This window comes from Bos grunniens, chromosome X (genome assembly GCF_055505025.1).
Source record: "Bos grunniens cultivar Pamir isolate PY7600 chromosome X, Bosgru_T2T1.0, whole genome shotgun sequence".
Taxonomy (NCBI): domain Eukaryota; kingdom Metazoa; phylum Chordata; class Mammalia; order Artiodactyla; family Bovidae; genus Bos; species Bos grunniens.
In genome coordinates, this window is record NC_141194.1 from 37,462,503 (window position 1) to 37,481,259 (window position 18,757).

The 18,757-nt window shown below is 42.6% G+C and overlaps 2 protein-coding genes across 3 annotated transcripts in view; one reads left to right on the forward strand and one right to left on the reverse strand.

Annotated features, from left to right (window-relative positions):
- Positions 1-18,757, reverse strand: part of RPGR (retinitis pigmentosa GTPase regulator) — a 307,056-nt gene that overhangs the window by 120,430 nt on the left and 167,869 nt on the right. The window lies entirely within an intron of this gene.
- OTC (ornithine transcarbamylase) overlaps positions 1-18,757 on the forward strand; it is a 75,751-nt gene that overhangs the window by 17,449 nt on the left and 39,545 nt on the right. The window contains exon 4 of the mRNA XM_086387679.1: positions 11,133-11,220. Within this exon, the coding sequence (XP_086243805.1) occupies positions 11,133-11,220 (88 nt within the window). The remainder of the gene's footprint in view (positions 1-11,132; positions 11,221-18,757) is intronic.

Consider the following 18,757-nt stretch of genomic DNA (forward strand, 5'->3'; position numbering starts at 1 on the left):
CAAGAGTAGCAATGGGAGCCTCTGAATGTTCTTTCTGATTCTCACAGCAGCTGCAAGCAGGAAGATGAGCCTCATCTGTAGGAATTCCATGAGGACTTGAGTAGACATCTCAAATAATTCATGTTCAGTACAGAATATTAGTGGTCATAAATTCTCAGGCTTTCAATTCAACGTGAGCAAGAAATGTGCATTTTTCTAATGTGTAAAGAGCTTTTCTTTGTTTATATCAATTCTGCTGGATGATGGAAACAATCTCTGCAATCCAAATCCTGTCATTTCATCGTTTACTTTGTCAGTTTAGGGTCTCTTCACACTTTCCCCACAGTCATGGTTAAGTCCTAGAGAGAATCTCAATGTCAAGGCATCTAGGGCTATAGGGATCTGGTCTTTGATCATCAGGACATCATCATCAAATGTCTGTGTTGGAATCTGCTGGGACTTCTGTATCCCTACTGGACCTTGACTGGCTCCCATTCACTGTGGAGGAGTTTGTTTTACTCTGATCACAAGATCTGAGATAGCTCTTGGTTTGGCTCGCTTGTTGACACAAGCTTGTGTGCCTGACTTCCAGTGAGACCAAACAACCTGAAATGTTGGAGTTTGGAGCAGAGAAAGGTTTACTGCAAAGCCATGCAAGGAGACAAGGTGGCTCAAGCCTTGAAACGACTTGAGCTTCCTGAAGATTTTCGATAAATCATTTTTAAAAGCCAGGTGAGGGGGTGGGGGTGGGGGTTGCAGGTACTTGATCAGTTTGTGCACAATGATTGGCTGATGGGGAGTTAGAAGGGTAGTGTCACAGGGGTTAACATTATCAGTCCTTAGAGTCCAGGAGGCCTGGGGCTAGGTGATCAGAGTCATCAAGTAGTTAACATCTTCCATTTGGTGGGATTTTTCATATTAGATAAACAACTCTGAGAATTTATTACACCAAATACTATTATCTAGATGTCTTAGAGATGAGCTGAAACAGAGGATATGGGGGAAGGTCTGTCCCTGAGAAGATCCTATAGGGTCCTGCTTGGTTATACTCTCAAGCTCTTGTCAGCTGTCCATGCCACAGTGGGCACAGAGATATTGCAAGACTCTCTCTATTGTTCCTTCCTCTTTCTGGGTGCCAGGGAGTTCTAGAATATTTGCCCCTTCCTTGAACTCTGTCTTAAAAGAGACAGATGTTCTCATCTCTGGTGTCCCCCAAACTCATCTGAAATTTCCACTATGTTTCCCACACTTCAGTACGTGGCCTGGGGGACAGACAGCAGAGTACAGTGTCAAAGGTCCACCGATATGTTTCTGTTGCTTTTTTGCTCTTGCTCTTCATCTTCTTCCCCTCCAGTTCCCAGGTGATAAAGGAGGAGGAAAAATTGGCTTTAACTACCATGCATTCTTTCAAGTCTGTTGTTTGTACTTGAAATCCTAGCTATTGACACTCAAAATATCTTTTTTCTCAAATTATGATTGTTGTAATGAGTTTCAAAAAACCTATTTTGAAATTCATCACCTCTTTTTTCTCTTTGCATTTCTACTCCATCAGACCTCCCTTGAATCAATAACATGACTGCCCCAAAGGGCAAATGGATAGGATTGAGGAAAAGGTACCACAGACGAAAACATATTGGTTGATTCTTTGTGTATCTTATCCTACTTACAAGCCTCAGAACTTTCTAGGGCTCAGAAGCAAACAACCACTTCATGCAGTTCTTGCATTGTAAGGACCAGTAATGAGGTATCTCAAATACATAACAAAATGGAGTCCAGAGGGATCAAGTGACTTGCTAAGTTCATGCAATTAATACAAATAGCACCAGGGTTCAGATCTCAAGTTTACTGTTATTGTTAATGCACTCCCCTTGCCCATTGAGAGAAGGAAGGAGGAAGAAAGGAAACATATAAGGTGTCACCTAATCTTTAAAGTCCTAGGAAGAAAACTGATGAGAACAGTTTGTTCTTTAAAGCTGGGTCCTTTAAAAGGTCACATTGACATCTGATGTCCAGCAATGGAAAAATGAATATTGCATAAATCAGTCAGTAGTTCTGAAATTCTGCTCCTTTTCAACACTGGTTATCATTCTTAAAAATCATTAGTACTTAAGAGAGGTATTCTTTTCTGAAGCCATCAAAGAATTGATTAAATACATACAATTTTCTCAGTGTTAAGTTTTTCTCAAATTATTATTTTTTCTTAGTTGTTGATGTTGTCTACCATGTTTCTCTGTTCAAATGTTACATTTAATTTCACATATCCCTGAATAAGTGATCAGTTTTACCATGCACATGTCATGTGGTAGATAAGCTACTAATAAAACCAAGAGTGAAGATTTAATAAGCTTTTGGGCACAGACCCTACACTAAGTGCTCTACATTAATTACATGGATTATCTCACTTAATCCTCAGGACAACTCCGTGAGGGTGAGACCACTGAGGAAAATAGGCTAAAATAGGTTAGGCAAAAGGCCCGCAGACATATAGCTAATAAACGGCAGACCCAGGATTAGAAGCTATTATTAAACATATTTTTAAACGTCTAATTTAATTTGAGCATGTGTTAGTCATGTTTTATTCCAGCAAAATTGTTTCTACAGGTGGCATTAAGCATTTTGTTAAATGATGATTTTCTATAAAGAAGTGCTCTTTATAGAAATCTGCACAAAATTACAAACAACAAATACATGAGAAAAGGAACATATGACCATAAAAGTTATGGTTCAGAGTATTCATCATGATCTTCAATAAATACCCATGGGTTTCATTGAGATGGCATCCTGCCAAACTCAATAGTAGGAGAATCAGAGTAAGCAGCTAATTTCAATGCATATAGAAATGGTAAACCTCAACCCAAAACATGGCAGTACATTTCTATTATGTATATGTGCATCTTAATAGTTGTCTGTTGGCACAATTTTTCATCAAACCTATTACCCTGGTATTTAGAATGAAAATAGGATGTAATTAAAACTATTTCTACCCCAGATTTGTGCCAGCCTCTGGGATGTGGTGATCCTCACTAGACAGTCCTTGAGGATTCCATCCCAAACCTGAGTTGCAACGATACAGCAGTATTAGCTTGTTAGTTGGTCAGTCTTATCTGACTCTTTGTGACATCATGGACTGTAGCCTGCCATGGCTCCTCTGTCCATGGATTTCCCAGACAAGAATACTGGAGTGGGTTGCCATGTCCTCCTCCAGGGGATCCTCCTGACCCAGGGATCAAACCTGGGTCTCCTGCATTGTGGGCAGATTCTTTACTGTCTGAGCCACTGAGGTTTCCCTAGTATTATCTTAGGAGACAAAATAAAATTCTCCACCCAAATCAAGCCATATTTATTACTCATGTAATATTTTTATTAAAATGTAAGACACATACAGAAAAATGCACAAATCATTAATTACACAGTTCAATGAATTGTTATACATCCTTGTAACTAATACCCAGATAGAGAAACAATGTGAATAGCACCCAGAAGTCCTCCCTTGTATCGCCTTCCATTTGCTACTCTCTGCCCCACCCCTCAAGGGTAATCATTATCGTGGCTTCTAACCTCACAGATTAGTTTAGCTGTTTTTGAACTTTATAGAAATGGAGTCATTCAGTACCTGTTCTTTTGTGTCTGGCTTCTTTTGCTCAGCATTATGTTTGGGAGCTGTATCAATGTCGCTGCATGTAGCTGTAGCTCATTCATTCCTCACTCACTTTTTGTGTATGCCAGCCTGGCAAACCAGACAATTCTCCTGTGTGACTACTGATGATTATATTCCTTCATTGCAAATTAATTGAGCAGATAGATGGATACATTTATTAATCTCGGTAAGCGCAGTATTGGATGGAAAAATGCACAGGGCATCCTAAGAGATGGTTCTTTTCATTATTTAACACTGTTATTTGACTTTCAAGGTTGTGCTTTCCAAGCTCTTTCAAATTCGTCATTTTGCAAGGTGGCAATATAGAAACCATGATACTATGCCATGGGTATGAAAGTAAAGCACAGAGAGGGCAACAGTTGCCTTATCTCTACCAGCAAGAACCCTTGGAGCCCTCACATTTGCTACGTGAATTCTATTTATACCCCTTCTTCCAAAGCTTGCAGGGATCCCTGAAGAAAAGAAAGACCAAAGTAAGATGGACTTTTATTTTCTCAGACAGAAATTTAGATATTAACAGATAAAATCCTTTGTTCAAAAATATCTGATATGTATGCACAAATGAAAGAGATAAAAACAAACTTCCTCTGGATGAAGAGTGAAGAGAGAATAGAGATCTGTCCCTCTGCCCTCCTCTCCTCAGCAATGGCAGCTCCTGGTGGCTTCTCAGAATGTCTGACATCTTCCATAAGCATGCTGCATGCTAAGGCATGCTCAGTTGTGTCCCACTCTTTGTGACCCCATGGACTGTAACCTGCCAGGCTCCTCTGTCTGTGGGATTTCCCAGGCGAGAATACTGGACTGGGTTGCCATTTCCTCCTCCAGGGGATCTTCCCGACCTAGGGATTGAACCTGCGTCTCCTGTCTCCTGCATTGTCAGGCATGTTGCTTACCACTAGCACCACTGAAGCACTTAATTCCATCCAGGTCAGATAAATGAGCAAATGCTTGACTTGTGCTTTTGGACTAGGGTCTGAGGCTTCTTTCTGATGGGTGACCAAAAATTGCAGAGGTAATTCCTTTTTGGAGGCAATGGCTTCCCATTTTATCTCCTTCAAGAACTGCTGAAGGCTTTGTCGACTGAAAAACATTCAACAAACTGAAAGTTGAGAATTATATTTTATTCAGTGGACTTGCTGAGGACTGAAGCCTGGGAAGCTGTCTCTCAGTTAGCTCTGAGGGACTGCTCAGAAGAGGTCAGGAAACAGTCAGGATACATAGGAATTCTGAACTTAAAACCAGGTCGTTGGAACATTGAACGATTACCATTAATGAAAGAAACCAGACATCCCAAGTTAATGAATTTAGTTTTTTTCTATGTATTGGAAGAGCTTTTCTATGTATTACAAGAGTCTGGGCTCATGGAAATCATTCCTTTGATATGCATCTTAGCTATCCAGCACCAGTATCCTGTTCTTAGGCTTTTTATGGTGGCTCATTGGGTAAAGAACCCACCTGCAATGCAGGAGACACAAGAGACACAGGTTTGATCCCTTGGTTGGGAAGATCCCTTGGAAGAGGGCATGGCAACCCATTCCAGTATTCTTGCCTGGAGAATTCCCATGGACAGAGAAGCCTGGCGGGCTACAGCACATGGGGTCACAAAGAGTCGATGGGACTGAAGTGACTGAGCACTCATCCTGTTCTTTCCCATCCCGAGTCCCCTCAGGGTGCACTGTTGGGGTGGCTGCAGTGGCTGAGGGCTTGGGAGTGGGCAGCCTTTTTGTCTTCATCCTGAGTTTCCTCAGGGCTCACACTTGGGGCAGTGGTAGTGGCTGATGGCTTGACAGCCACAGCATCCTTTGCTTGCTGATATGGCAGGCTACATTTTTCCATCAGAGCTTCCGCTGCTATTTCCTAACACTTTCTGTAACCTTTCTTCCTACCCCTATTGGCTAAGTCCAGATTTGATGTGAATCTTCTTTATAGCACAAAGAAAAAAATGAAAACACAACAAACTAAACCTGGATTGTTAGCAAAATGACTTCTAGTCAAAGTAAGAGTATGACTTCAAGTAGACCAGCCAGGAGGTCTTAAACTGCTTGAAACCTTCCTCCACAGCCCCCAACCCTCAGTGGCATTTCCCTATGCCAGGCACATAGTAGGGGCATAATAAATACTTTCTTGATGAATATGCAGTATTCATATTTGTTTAGGTGATTTCCCTTGTTTAGAAACAGATTAAGTGCTCAAGAGTGATTCATAATTATAATCATCACAAAATCCTATTAGCTCACTTAACAGATAATAGAAAAGTCCATTAACAAAATTAGGAGATGTTTGCAAGTAAGAAGAATGGGTTCTCTCCCCAGAGTCAAAATCCTTCCTGCATTTGTTCAACAAGTTTGTGTTGAATACTTACTATGTGAAAGATAAAACTGAAAATGTTAGCTGCTCAGTAGTGTCTAGCTCTTTGCCACCCGCCAGGCTCCTCTGTCCATGGGATTCTCCAGGCAAGAACACTGGAGTGGGTTGTCATTAACCTTTTCCAGGGGATCTTCTCAAACTAGGGATCGAACCCAGGTCTCCCCCATCGCAGATTGATTCTTCATCTGAGCCACCAGGGAAGCCACTTACTATGTACCCATATTTATTCTAGGTTCTTGAGACTAATATTGTTAATGCAAGTTTGTGTGCCCAATGCAGTGAGCCAAACAAACTGAAAGGTCAGAGTTTGGAACAGGGAAAGGTTTATTGCAGAACCATGCAAGGAGAAAGGTGGATGATGCCCTAAACGCCCCGAGGTCCCAGAAGGGTTTCAGCAAAGCATTTTTAAAAGCCAGGTGTGGAAGCGGGGGTCACTAGGTCTGAGATCAGCTTGTTCAGGGTTCTCTGACTGGCTGATGGTGAGGGAGTAGGGAGATGTCACAAGCTTTATCAACCTTTAGGCTCCAGGAGGCCTGTGGCTTTGTATTCAAGGTCTTCAAGTACTTAACACCTTACTTTTGTTGGAGAGAGGATGACTTTTTACATCTCCAAAACAACTCAGGAAATGTGCATCAAATACCAATACCTAGGTACTTCAGAGAGGAGCTAAAGCAGAGCATACAGGGGAAGGCCTTTCCCTGAAGGCCCCTTAAGGGTTCTGCTTGGTTATAACATATCAGTGAATAAAAGATAGGAAAATCCCTGCCTTCATGGAGCTGAGATTCTAGTTGGTATGCAGATAATAAACAAGAGACATAATAAATTGTAAGTGAATGATGTATCATGGTGGATGGTGATCAGTGCTCTCAACAAAGACAAGACTGCCTGCAAGTGAGGGAAAAATATGTATCCTATTATTTGGACTTTGCCTTTTACTCTGAGTAAACAGGGGAATCTTTGGAGGGTTTTGAACAGAGGAGGAACGTGGTCTAACTTGCATTTTATTTATTAAATTAAAAAATTAAAAAGAAGATTTATTTTCTTGGCCATGCCACATAGCATGTGAGGCCTTAGTTCAGGATATGAGCTCTTAGTTACCCAAACAGGGATCAAACCCATGCTTCTTGCATTGGAAGTGAGGAGTCTTAACCATTGGACCACAAGGGATGCTCCTAACTTCCATTTTAAATGGATCTCTCTGCTCTGTTGAGAATAAACCGGGGCACTGCTGCTGCTGCTGCTGCTGCTAAGTCACTTCAGTCCTGTCCGACTCTGTGTGACCCCATAGATGGCAGCTTACCGGGCTCCCCCGTCCCTGGGATTCTCCAGGCAAGAACACTGGAGTGGGTTGCCATTTCCTTCTCCAATGCATGAAAGTGAAAAGTGAAAGTGAAGTCGCTCAGTTGAGTCCGACTCTTAGCGACCCCATGGACTGCAGCCTACCAGGCTCCTCCGTCCATAGGATTTTCCAGGCAAGAGTACTGGAGTGGGGTGCCATTGCCTTCTCCAAACTGGGGCACTAGGGGTGGAGAATTCCATGGACTATACAGTCCATGGGGTCGCAAAGAGTCAGACATGACTGATAGACTTTCACTTTCACTTTTCGGGGGTGGAAATAAGATAGAAGCAGTGAAAGCTGTCAACAGGTAGGTACAGTATATAGAGGCTGGGGCCATGGTGATGGCAGATTTGGGCCAGATAAGAGGGCTAGATTCGGGAAATATTTTGAAGGGAGAGTCAACAAGATTCCTGATGTATCGGGTAAAAGAGAGGTGTGAAGGATGACTTCAAGGTTTCCATCTGAGCAACTGTCAGCAGGATGGAGCAGGATAGAGCCAATCAGGCAGGATGGAGATGAAGTGTTTTAGAAGTGTGGAGTTTGGGATGTCTATTAGACACACAGCAAAGATGATGAAGAGGCCACTTGGTATTTGTTTGGAGTATGGGAGTGAGATGTGACAGAGATACCTAGAAGTCAGTCGTCAGTTCAGTCACTCAAGTCATGTCCGACTTTTTGTGGTCCCATGGACTGCAACACACCAGGCTTCCCTGTCTATCACCAACTCCTGGAGATTGCTCCAACTTATGTCCATCAAGTCAATGATGCCATCCAGCCATCTCATCCTCTTATTGTCCCCTTTTCCTCCTGCCTTCAATCTTGCCCAGAATCAGGTTCTTTCCCAATGAGTCAGTTCTTCACATCAGGTGGCCAAAGTATTGGTGCTTCAGCTTCAGCATCAGCATCAGTCCTTCCAGAGAATATTCAGAACTGATTTCCTTTAGGATTGACTGGTTTGATCTCCTTGCAGTCCGAGGGACTCGCAAGAGTCTTCTCCAACACCACAGTTCAAAAGCATCAATTCTTTGGCACTCAGCTTTCTTTATGGTCCACCTCTCACATCCGTACATGACTGCTAGAAAAACCATAGCTTTGACTAGACGAACCTTTGTCAGCAAAGTAACGTCTCTGCTTTTTGCTTTTTAATATGCTGTCTAGGTTGGTCATAGCTTTTCTTCCAAGGACCATGCATCTTTTAATTTCATGGCTGCAGTCACCATCCGGAGTGAATTTGGAGCCCCCCCAAAATAAAGTCTGTCACTGTTTCCATTGTTTCCCCATCTATTTGCCATGAAGTGATGGGACTAGATGCCATGATCTTAGTTTTTTGAATGTTGAGTTTTAGGCCAGCTTTTTCACTCTCCTCTTTCACTCTCATCAAGAGGCTCTTTAGTTTCTCTTTGCTTTCTGCCATAAGGGTGGGATCATCTGTATATCTGAGGTTATTGATATTTCTCCCAGCAATCTTGATTCCAGCTTGTGTTTCATCCAGCCTGGCATTTTGCATAATGTACTCTGCATATAATTTAAATAAGCAAAGTGACAATATACAGCCTTGACGTACTCCTTTCCCAATTTGGAACCAGTCCATTGTTCCATGTCCGGTTCTAACTGTTCCTTCTTGATCTGCATACAGATTTCTCAGGAGGCAGGTAAGGTGGTCTGGTTGTCCCATCTCTTGAAGAATTTTCTAGTTTGTTGTGATCAACACAGTCAAAGGCTTTGGTGTAGTCAATAAAGCAGAAGTAGATGTTTTTCTGGAACTCTCTTGCTTTGTCTATGATCGAATGGATGTTGGCAATTTGATCTCTGGTTCCTCTGCCTTTTCTAAATCCAGCTTGAACATCTGGAAGTTTTCAGTTCATGTATTGTTGAAGCCTAGCTTGGAGAATTTTGAGCATTATTACTTTGCTAGTGTGTGAGATGAGTGCAATTGTGCAGTAGTTTGAATGTTCTTTCTAAAATTAAAAAAAAATTCACTGTGGAATGCAAAAAAAAAACCAAAACATGTGTTAAAGGCTTCACTGGGTTGTTTCATGAGACTTCGGGTTGAGTTTCTGTTCATAGGTCTAATACTTCTTATCACACAATTCACCATGCAATTAATGATTTCTCTCTTTCTCACAGGAAACAGGTAGGATTAGAATATTGTGACTGTTGCATATTTCCCAAAAGACAAGTTAGGTAGAAAAGTAATGTTTCCAAGGAGGGAAAAAGTAATGTTTGCAAACTCCCTCAGACAAGTCTCTATCTTGCAATTATACCTTTACATTGTATATGTATATATATCTAAGAAAGCCTGCCTATTGAACCTTTCTCAGATGATAGAGTAAAGTTCTGATTGGATGTCATCATTTCCCATAATTTTGCCCCAGGGTGTGTGATAAAAGGGTTCTCCTTGTTCCCACAGAGTTTAGCTATGGCTTGAGGCAGACCCCTGTCTGTCATCCTCCCAGACCAATGGGATGTGCTATGAGGGTGGGAAAGGAGCCAGCTTCATCTGCTTAGATGTCTGCAGTAATCTCACATTCCATGGAGGGTTGAAAAGTGGCGAGGGTAATATGTAAGTGGTGCTTAGCTCTGTCTTGTTTGGAGGATAAATAAAACGGTTGAATGACCTTTGATCTCACTAACTTTTGAAATTTTATTTACTTTTGGCTGGGCTAGGTCTTCATTGCTCCATAAAGGCTCTTCTCTAGTGGCAGAAAGTGGGGGCTACTCTCCAGCTGTGATGCACGGAGAGCCATCACAGTAGCCACAGTACTCACCACTACTCTCCAGTGTGGTGGCTTCTCTTGTTGCAGAGCACAGGCTCTAGGTACATGGGCTTCAGCAGTTGCGGCTCACGGGCTCTAAAGTGCAGGCTCAGTAGTTGTGGCCATGGGCTTAGTTGCCTCACAGCGTGTGGGATCTTCCCAGACCAGGGATTGAAATCATGTCCTCTGCATTGGCAGATGGATTCTGAACAACTGGACCATCAGAGAAGTTCGATCTTGCTGATTTTTAGAGAACTGAAACTGCCATTTCAATGCTCACTTTATTTTCAATTTTTTAAAAAGGTATAATGTATATATAGGAAATGCACAGATCTTAAGTGTGTGCAATTCAGTAAGTATTGAAGAATACATATACCCATGTATTGGTATGTAACCTTACCATGTCTGTCAAGGTATAACGTACTTCTGTTACCCCAGAAAGTTCACCAATGCTCTTTCCCAGCCAATCACCCTCTCCAGAAGCAACAAGTATTTTAATTTCAGCCACTCTATGTTTGTTTCACCCATTGTAGAACTTCATATGAATGGAATTATACATTATGTACTCTTTTGCGTCTAGCTTCTTTCATTCAGCATAATGTTTGTGAGATTCATCCATGTTGTGTGTACAGTTCATTTCTTTTAATTACTGAGCAGTGTTCCATTGCCATCCATGACATCCCACACTACAGTTGATGTTCCCATTTTCCTGGTGGACATCACTTATATATTTTAAGATTAAAAATGAGATATAGCCTCCAGAAAGGAACAATGGCCCATAATCACACAGTTCTGAAAAGATGGTGGAGAGATGGTCACACATCTGAAGGAGAGTTAAGTGCTAGTACAGAAAATCTCATATACTTCTCTCAGCTCCTCATTTTGCTTTCCCTGGGAATTCCCTATTAGAGAGGCTGGTGAGATGGAAAGATTTTGACTTTTCAATTAAGATGGTGCTGAGACCTCATGATTTTGTTTGCTACTTTAATTCTTTTTTTTTCAAAAAGCCTTTCTTCTCTCTCTTTTACTGCAGGCTTTGCACTTCTGGGAGGACACCCTTGTTTTCTTACTACGGACGATATTCATTTGGGTGTGAATGAAAGTCTCACAGATACAGCCCGGTTTGTAAATCTTTTCTTGGAAGCTTATTTCACAATTTATGGATACATCTTAAAAAGAAAATATGCTTCTCTTTAACTAGCGGTTTTCCCTCTCAGCATCCTTTGGACTGTTCTGTTTTTGTTCTTTACCTTTTTACCTGATGTCCTGAATGAATTTCTCTCATCTTCTGGCCACTTTCCTTGGGTTAATTTTTTTTTTTTCTTAGCAATTTGAAGAGGCTTCTGATTATAGAATTTCAAACTCCAGGAGATTTAGTCATCAAGCATGACTCTTATGTTTTTCAGCTGAAGAAATGGAAGGCCAGGAAAATTGACATGTTCAATGACCCATAACCTGCTAGCATCAGAGCAGGAAGTAATATTGAGGGCTAACATTTATTGGACATTTATTATGTGTAAGGCATTGTTCTGACTCATTTAATCCTTATAAAAACCCAAACAGATTGGCATAAAGAAGGGAAACAACTTTATTAGGGACATACTAGCTACTATAAGACAAAAATCTCAAAATGTCAGAAGCTTAACATAGTGCAAATGTTCCTGATTGATAAGACAGAAGGAGTGATTGTTTATGTGGCCATTTAGGGACTGGGGATGAAAATGGCTCTGCTATCTTCAACATGTGGCCTCCAAGGTTATCCTAGGTGTCAACATCCAGCCAGGTGCTAGGGAAGAGTGCCTGGGGACAGGATGCTCACTTCAAAGCCACCTTAGCAGGGAAGCAGCACAATCACTTCCACTCACATTCTATCAGCAACTACTAAGTAGCTCAGCCCTACCTGGATGAAAGTAGAGGTGAGAAAAGGCTCTGAATCACTATACTATAATTAGAGACTGAAACATAGGTCCTCTGACTTCCCATGCAGTGCTCTCACCATTGTATCATGCCTGATAGAGAAATACAGAGCAAATGTCTGTGTTTAAATATCTCACACTTGATATCAAAGACTAATGATTATTTTCTGAAAACAATATGTCATAAAGCAACTCCCTGCAGACACTGCCTGCTTTTTATGGCCGATACCCTAGTATGTACTAAAGAATCCACCTCATTTGAATTGCTGAAGAGATTTGAAATAACTCATCTTTAAAACTTTTCGTTATGTTATTTAAGATGAGACAGTGTTAGTATTAAGCCGTGTTGTGTTCATCTTCTGGATGCAAGGGACAAGAAGAATAAATAAACATAAAAGAGTTTTTCTTCTAAATATGCTGTCACTGGTTAGAATTCTATTTGCCTAATAATTCTGTTTCCACCAGAGTGAAATATGCTTTGTTCCAGAATAATATTACAAGCTGGTTAGGGGATGAAGCCAGGGACACAACCAGGAAAGAAGTTTCAGTGGGGATCCTCTATATAGGACCAAGTGAATGACAGTGAGTGTCACATGTGAACTAGTGGTTGGAAGAAGGTACAGTTGGAGAAACAGATGAGCATTCAATAGAGAGTGAAGGAGTGCAGAAGTGCAGATCGGCAGCCAGAAAGAGGTCAGGGCCCAGAAATCAGGGGAGTGGGCGGGACCTCCAAAGCAAGAGACAAATAGCCAAGCATGGGTTGAAAGCGGAGGACGAGTGTAAACATGTTCTTTTCTGTGCTTGCTCACCACACAACAATTGCCACTGGAAGTCCTTCATTAGAGGAGCTCTACACAGATCCTGGGAAAAACAATCACAAGTTCTGCTAGTGGTAAAGAACCCATCTGCCAATGCAAGACACATAAGAGACTTGGGTTTGATCCCTGAGTTGGGAAGATCCCTTGAAGGAGGGCATGGTAACCCACTCCAGTATTCTTGCCTGGAGAATCCTGATGGACAGAGGAGCCTGGCAGGCTACAGTTCACGGGGTTGCAAAGGGTTGTACACGACTGAGCAACTAAGCATGCACATCTCATTGTGGGAGAATTGCAGACTGAACGCCAAAGAATTGATGCTTTGGAACTGTGGTGTTGGAGAAGACTCTTCAGAGTCCCTTGGACTGCAAGGAGATCCAACCAGTCCATTCTGAAGATCGGCCCTGGGATTTCTTTGGAGGGAATGATGCTGAAGCTGAAACTCCAGTACTTTGGCCACCTCATGCGAAGAGTTGACTCATTGGAAAAGACTCTGATGCTGGGAGGGATTGGGGGCAGGAGGAGAAGGGGACGACAGAGGATGAGATGGCTGGATGGCATCACTGACTCGATGGATGTGAGTCTGAGTGAATTCTGGGAGTTGGTGATGGACAGGGAGGCCTGGCGTGCTGCGGTTTATGGGGTCGCAAAGAGTCGGACACGACTGAGCAACTGAACTGAACTGAACTGAAACCTCAAGGACCAGAGAAGGCAATGGCACCCCACTCCAGTACTCTTGTCTGGAAAATCCCATGGACAGAGGAGCCTGGTAGGCTGCAGTCCATGGGGTCGCTGGGAGTCGGACACAACTGAGGGACTTCACTTTCACTTTTCCCTTTCATGCATTGGAGAAGGAAATGGCAACCCACTCCAGTGTTCTTGCCTAGAGAATCCCAGGGACGGGGGAGCCTGGTGGGCTGCCGTCTATGGGGTCACACAGAGTCAGACACGACTGAAGTGACTTAGCAGCAGCAGCAGCAGCAAACCTCAAGGACAGGTACACTTAGGGAGGGACAGGAGTAAATTGTTAAGGTACAAGGAAAATTAGGGTAGTGCAATATCATAAGAGGCTGGAATGGGTGATGGAGATATCAGAAATGGGGGGTGGGTAGAGTAGATACTGTGGAAATCTGACTCTTTTGTGCACCCCATCACTGCTTCATCTGCCCAAATACCTGACAAACAAGATATGGCTGAGATTCAGAAATTCACTAAATCTAAATTGAAGAAGACAAGGGAAATCCACCGCCTTGCACAGAAGTAATTGAACAGGAGAAGCAAGGAAGTGAATCTTAATGGCATCGACCCTGCCAATATGCACAGTACAACCCATTGCAATTGCCTCCTTACTTTTTGTAGCAGTTAAACTCTGTAAGATGCAAAGAGATTGGATGATGTTTAAATGATAGTGCTGGCCCTTTGGAATTGAGGCAAGCGTACACCTGACATTGATTGACGGTGTTGCTTCACTAATCTGCCTGTCTGGCTGCTTTGGGGGCCTGGTGGAACAAAAAAATAGTGACTGCCCACTGGTGAAAAAAACCTGATGGGGAAAATACTGAATATGGCAACAGAAAAAAAAAAATAAAGCAAATTGGGCCAGTGTCCTGAAAACTGTTAAGTGCAATTTCCAAAATGTCATTTATTTAATCAAATGATTTAATTATTCATTTATTCAAAAATATTAACCCAATGCCTGATTTTTCTTCCAGGTGTTGGTTTAGCACTGAGAATAAAATGCTGATCAAATCAAACAAAATACTTTTTCGAGTGGAAATTATATTCTAGAGGGAGGAGGCTTTCAGTAAACAAAAAATAAAGCATGAATACAATAGAGGGTTGAAATAAGTGCTATGATGAAGTCAAAGCAGGGGGATCTGTGGGTAGAGTGGGGGCTCCTTTAGATTGGGTGGTCAGGGAAGGCCTCTCTGAGGAGGTGACTGTTAAGGGGAGTGCTCACTGAAAAGATAGAGCGAGGTATTAAAGGCTATAGGGAAAGCATCTCAGACAGGAAGAGCTGCTGGTACAAAAGCTTAAGGCAAGAACAAGTTTGATGCACTGGAGAACAGAAGGACAGCTAGCAACGTTTTTATATCAGCAAATAAACATAGTTTAAACTTGCAAATTTAAAAAACAATGTACCCTTACAAGCTGGTCCTGTCTAAGACACCAAGAGAAGGAAAAACCAGATCAAGAAGTAAAAGACCTAAATACACATTCAAAAATAAAATGTATTGCTCTTTTCTTGCATGCATGCTAGGTTGCTTCAGTCGCGTCAGACTCTTTGTGACCCTCTGGACTGTAGCCCGCCAGGCTCCTCTGTCCATGGGATGCTGCAGGCAAGAATTCTGGAGTGGCTTGCCATGCCCTGCTCCAGGGGATCTTCCCAACCCGGGTCAAACCTGCATCTCCTGCAGCTCCTGCATTGCAAGCCGATTCTTTATCGCTGAGCCACAAGGGAAGCCCCATTGCTCTTTTCTTACTTGATTACAATAGTTAAACCTGTTCACTTGTCAAAATGTAGTGGGTGAGGGGGACAGGAGACTTCCCTTGCAGTCTAGTGGTCAAGACTCCAGAGGCACGGGTTCGATCCCTGGTTAGGGAACTAAGGCCCCTGCATGCCATGTGATACAGCCAATATATATACAGCTGACTCATTGGAAAAGTCCCTGATGCCTGGAAAGATTGAGGGCAGGAGAAGAGGGCATCAGAGGATGAGATGGCTGTATGGCATCACTGATGCAATGGACAAGAACTTGGGCAAACTTTGGGAGATGGTAAGGGACAGAGAGGCCTGGCATGCTGCAGTCCATGGGGTTGCAAAGAGTCGGACATGACTGGGCGACTGAACAACAACAGCCAATATATACAGCATATATATATACACACACACACATATATCATTGGTGAATTCTCTTTAGCTAAGTCTTAGTTGAGTATCGTATAATCTGAGGGCACCACTGGGGAGTGAAAGGGAGTGCTCAGATGGAGCTGTTGACTGATATTGTGGAGGAGCTGGTATGTCAGGGTCCCAAGACCAACCCCAGGTTCAATGATCCATTAGGAGGATTCGCATGACTCAGGATATGGTCATGGCTAAGATTCATTACAAAAAAAAAAAAAAAGGATAGAAAGCAAAGGGAAAAGGCACATGGGCAAAGGCCAGGGGAGACCAGGCACAAGGTTGCAAGGGTCTTCTCCTGGTGGGGTCAACAGTTCATGCTTAATTCCCCCAGCAATCAGCTGTGGCCACATGTGTGAAATGCTATTTTTCATGGAAGCCCATTAGACACAGAGTGCATAAGACTTTTATTGGGGACTGGTCACATAGGCACCGTCTGCCTAGCATGAAGCCAGCTTCTAGACTCCCAAAAAGATTCTGTTCAGCATAATCCATAGTATTTTTACAAACAGTTTAGGGAGTGAGCCATCCTTATCATTTCTGGGAATGGTGGAAACCCTCCCACCAAAGTTCAAGTTCCCAGATGCCAGCCAAGGACCAACCTAGGAAGCAGGCCTTTTAAAGACAGCCATCTCAGGACTGCTGTGTTAACTCTTGCCCCCCCCCCCCCCAACAAATGGGCCATGATTTCTCTTCTGAATTTTGCTAAACTAGTAAGGACGTGTATCCTACACCCATGGAAAGACAGCCTGAAGATTCAGTATGGATCCTCAGTTCATTGTGGATCCCTGTAGGGTCAGTCTCCCATTGGTGAAAATTGACCATTGCTCACTTCCCTCTTTAGAAAAGTCTCTCTTAGTGACTCTTTTCCACCCCTAACATATCAGAAGCTACAAAAGATATACATATGTATTCCATTACATTTGCTTCAAATCTGGTGTTATTTTCAGATTTTGTTAATTCTCAGGTGCTCTACCAGGGTCAAGTGTTGGATGTTCTATTTTTCCCTTCACTCTGGGCTTGTCTTTTTAGATATGACACCTTGTGTGTGTTAGTCGCTCAGTTGTGTCCAACTCTTTGTGACCCCATGCATTGTAGCCCACCAGGCTCCTTTGTCCATGGGATTCTCCAGGCAAGACTACTGGAGTGGGTTGCCATTTCCTTCTCCAGATCACTTACTCTTTGGAAGTTTAAAAATGGATGAAACTTAGCAACAGCAGTGGGACATTATCACTCCACTTTCAAGCCTTTCTGTTTCTTCCATAATGACAGCTGTTCATGCCTAATGCTCTGAGTCCACTATTGAAAGGTTCATAATACAATAGCTTCACAGTCATTTTCACTTTAACACAGTACTTAGTAAAACAGCTTCAGGAAACGTGTATGAAAGGCACCATATAAAACCAAATAATGTAACATTGTTCTACTCTAATTAAGTCCCCTATAGAGGTAATTTACTTATGGTAGCGATTGCTAAAGTGTTTTCTGCCAGTGTAAAACCAGTAGGAAGGAAACTCAGCATAAACCACTGTATTAGTTTCCTAGGGCTGCCATACAAATTACCACAAACTTGGTGGCTTAGAAACAACACAGATCTATTCTCTCACAGTCCTGGAGGCTCCTGTTGCTGCTGCTGCTGCTGCTAAGTCACTTCAGTTGTGTCTGACTCTTAGCAACCCCATGGACTGCAGCCTACCAGGCTCCTCCGTCCATGGGATTTTCCAGGCAAGAGTACTGGAGTGGGGTGCCATTGCCTTCTCCAGTCCTGGAAGCTAGAAGCCCCAAATCCACATGCCAGCAAGGCCATGTTCTCCCGGAAGGCTCTAAGGAAGAATCTTTCCTCACCTCTTCCTAGCTTCTGGAGGCTCTCAGCAAGCTTTGGCACTCCTCAGCTTGTAGCTCGGCTTCTAGCTTGTCACTCCAGTCTATGATTCCACCTTGATCTTCTCTGTATATCTCTGTGTTTCTTCACCTCTTCTAAGGAAAACATCTGTCACTGGATTTAGGGTCCAGCCTACCCCAGCATGACTTCATCTTAACTAATAACATTCGCAAAGACCCTACTTCCAAACTCTGCCCCATTCTCAGTTTCCTGGTAGATATGAATCTGGGGGACACCATTCAACCCATTGGGCTTGGGGGTGGCTCAGTGGTAAAGAATTCACCTGCCAATGCAGGAGGCACAGGTTCGATCCCTGGGTTGGGAAGATCCTCTGGAGAAGGAAATGGCAACCCACTCCAGTATTCTTGCCTGGAAAAAATCACATGGACAGAGGAGCCTGGCAGACTACAGTCCATGGAGCTGCAAAGAGTCAGACATGACTTAGCAACTGAACAACAACATTCAACCCACTACACAACCACATATCCATATGGCCCTGCAGCAATGTGGAAGGGTTTCAAATCATTGTCATTCTGGTAGTTCAAATAATGGAAGTTACAAAGGAATCTGTGGATGAGACACGGTCCTTAAGAGTAGGAATGTGAAAAAAAAGAGTAGGAGTTAAACTATTGTCATATTGAAAGGAATGTTTTGAAAAGCTGGAATACTGTTCCTAAGATATTTATAGTAATGATTTTAGGACCAAAAAAGGTAATCTTATTTAGGTTTCTTGGTAAAATGTTTTAAAATGTTGGTACATAATGGGAAATATGTACCTAACTGGTACTAATAAATTTGTATCTAAATAGGAAATATGATGTCTCCATGAATCTTTACAGAGGCCACCAAGCAGCATGGCAGTTTTATGTCCTTGGGTAAATAGTAACAAAAGCCAGTTGTTCACAACATGAAATATGATGTAGTTCAGAGGCAGTTTGCCATAGTGTAAGAGTAAGGGCTTCGAAGCAGGGTTGGACTTTAGGTCACAGCTCATAGCACATTGGCCCTGTGGTTTGGACCAGTTGCTTCTGAGACTTAGGTTTCTCAGCTGTAAAATGGATGTACAAATATGTATCCCAATGAGTTATATGAGGGTAAATCACATAGTGCTTTTAAAGGACAGGCACATGGGAGAAATTTGTG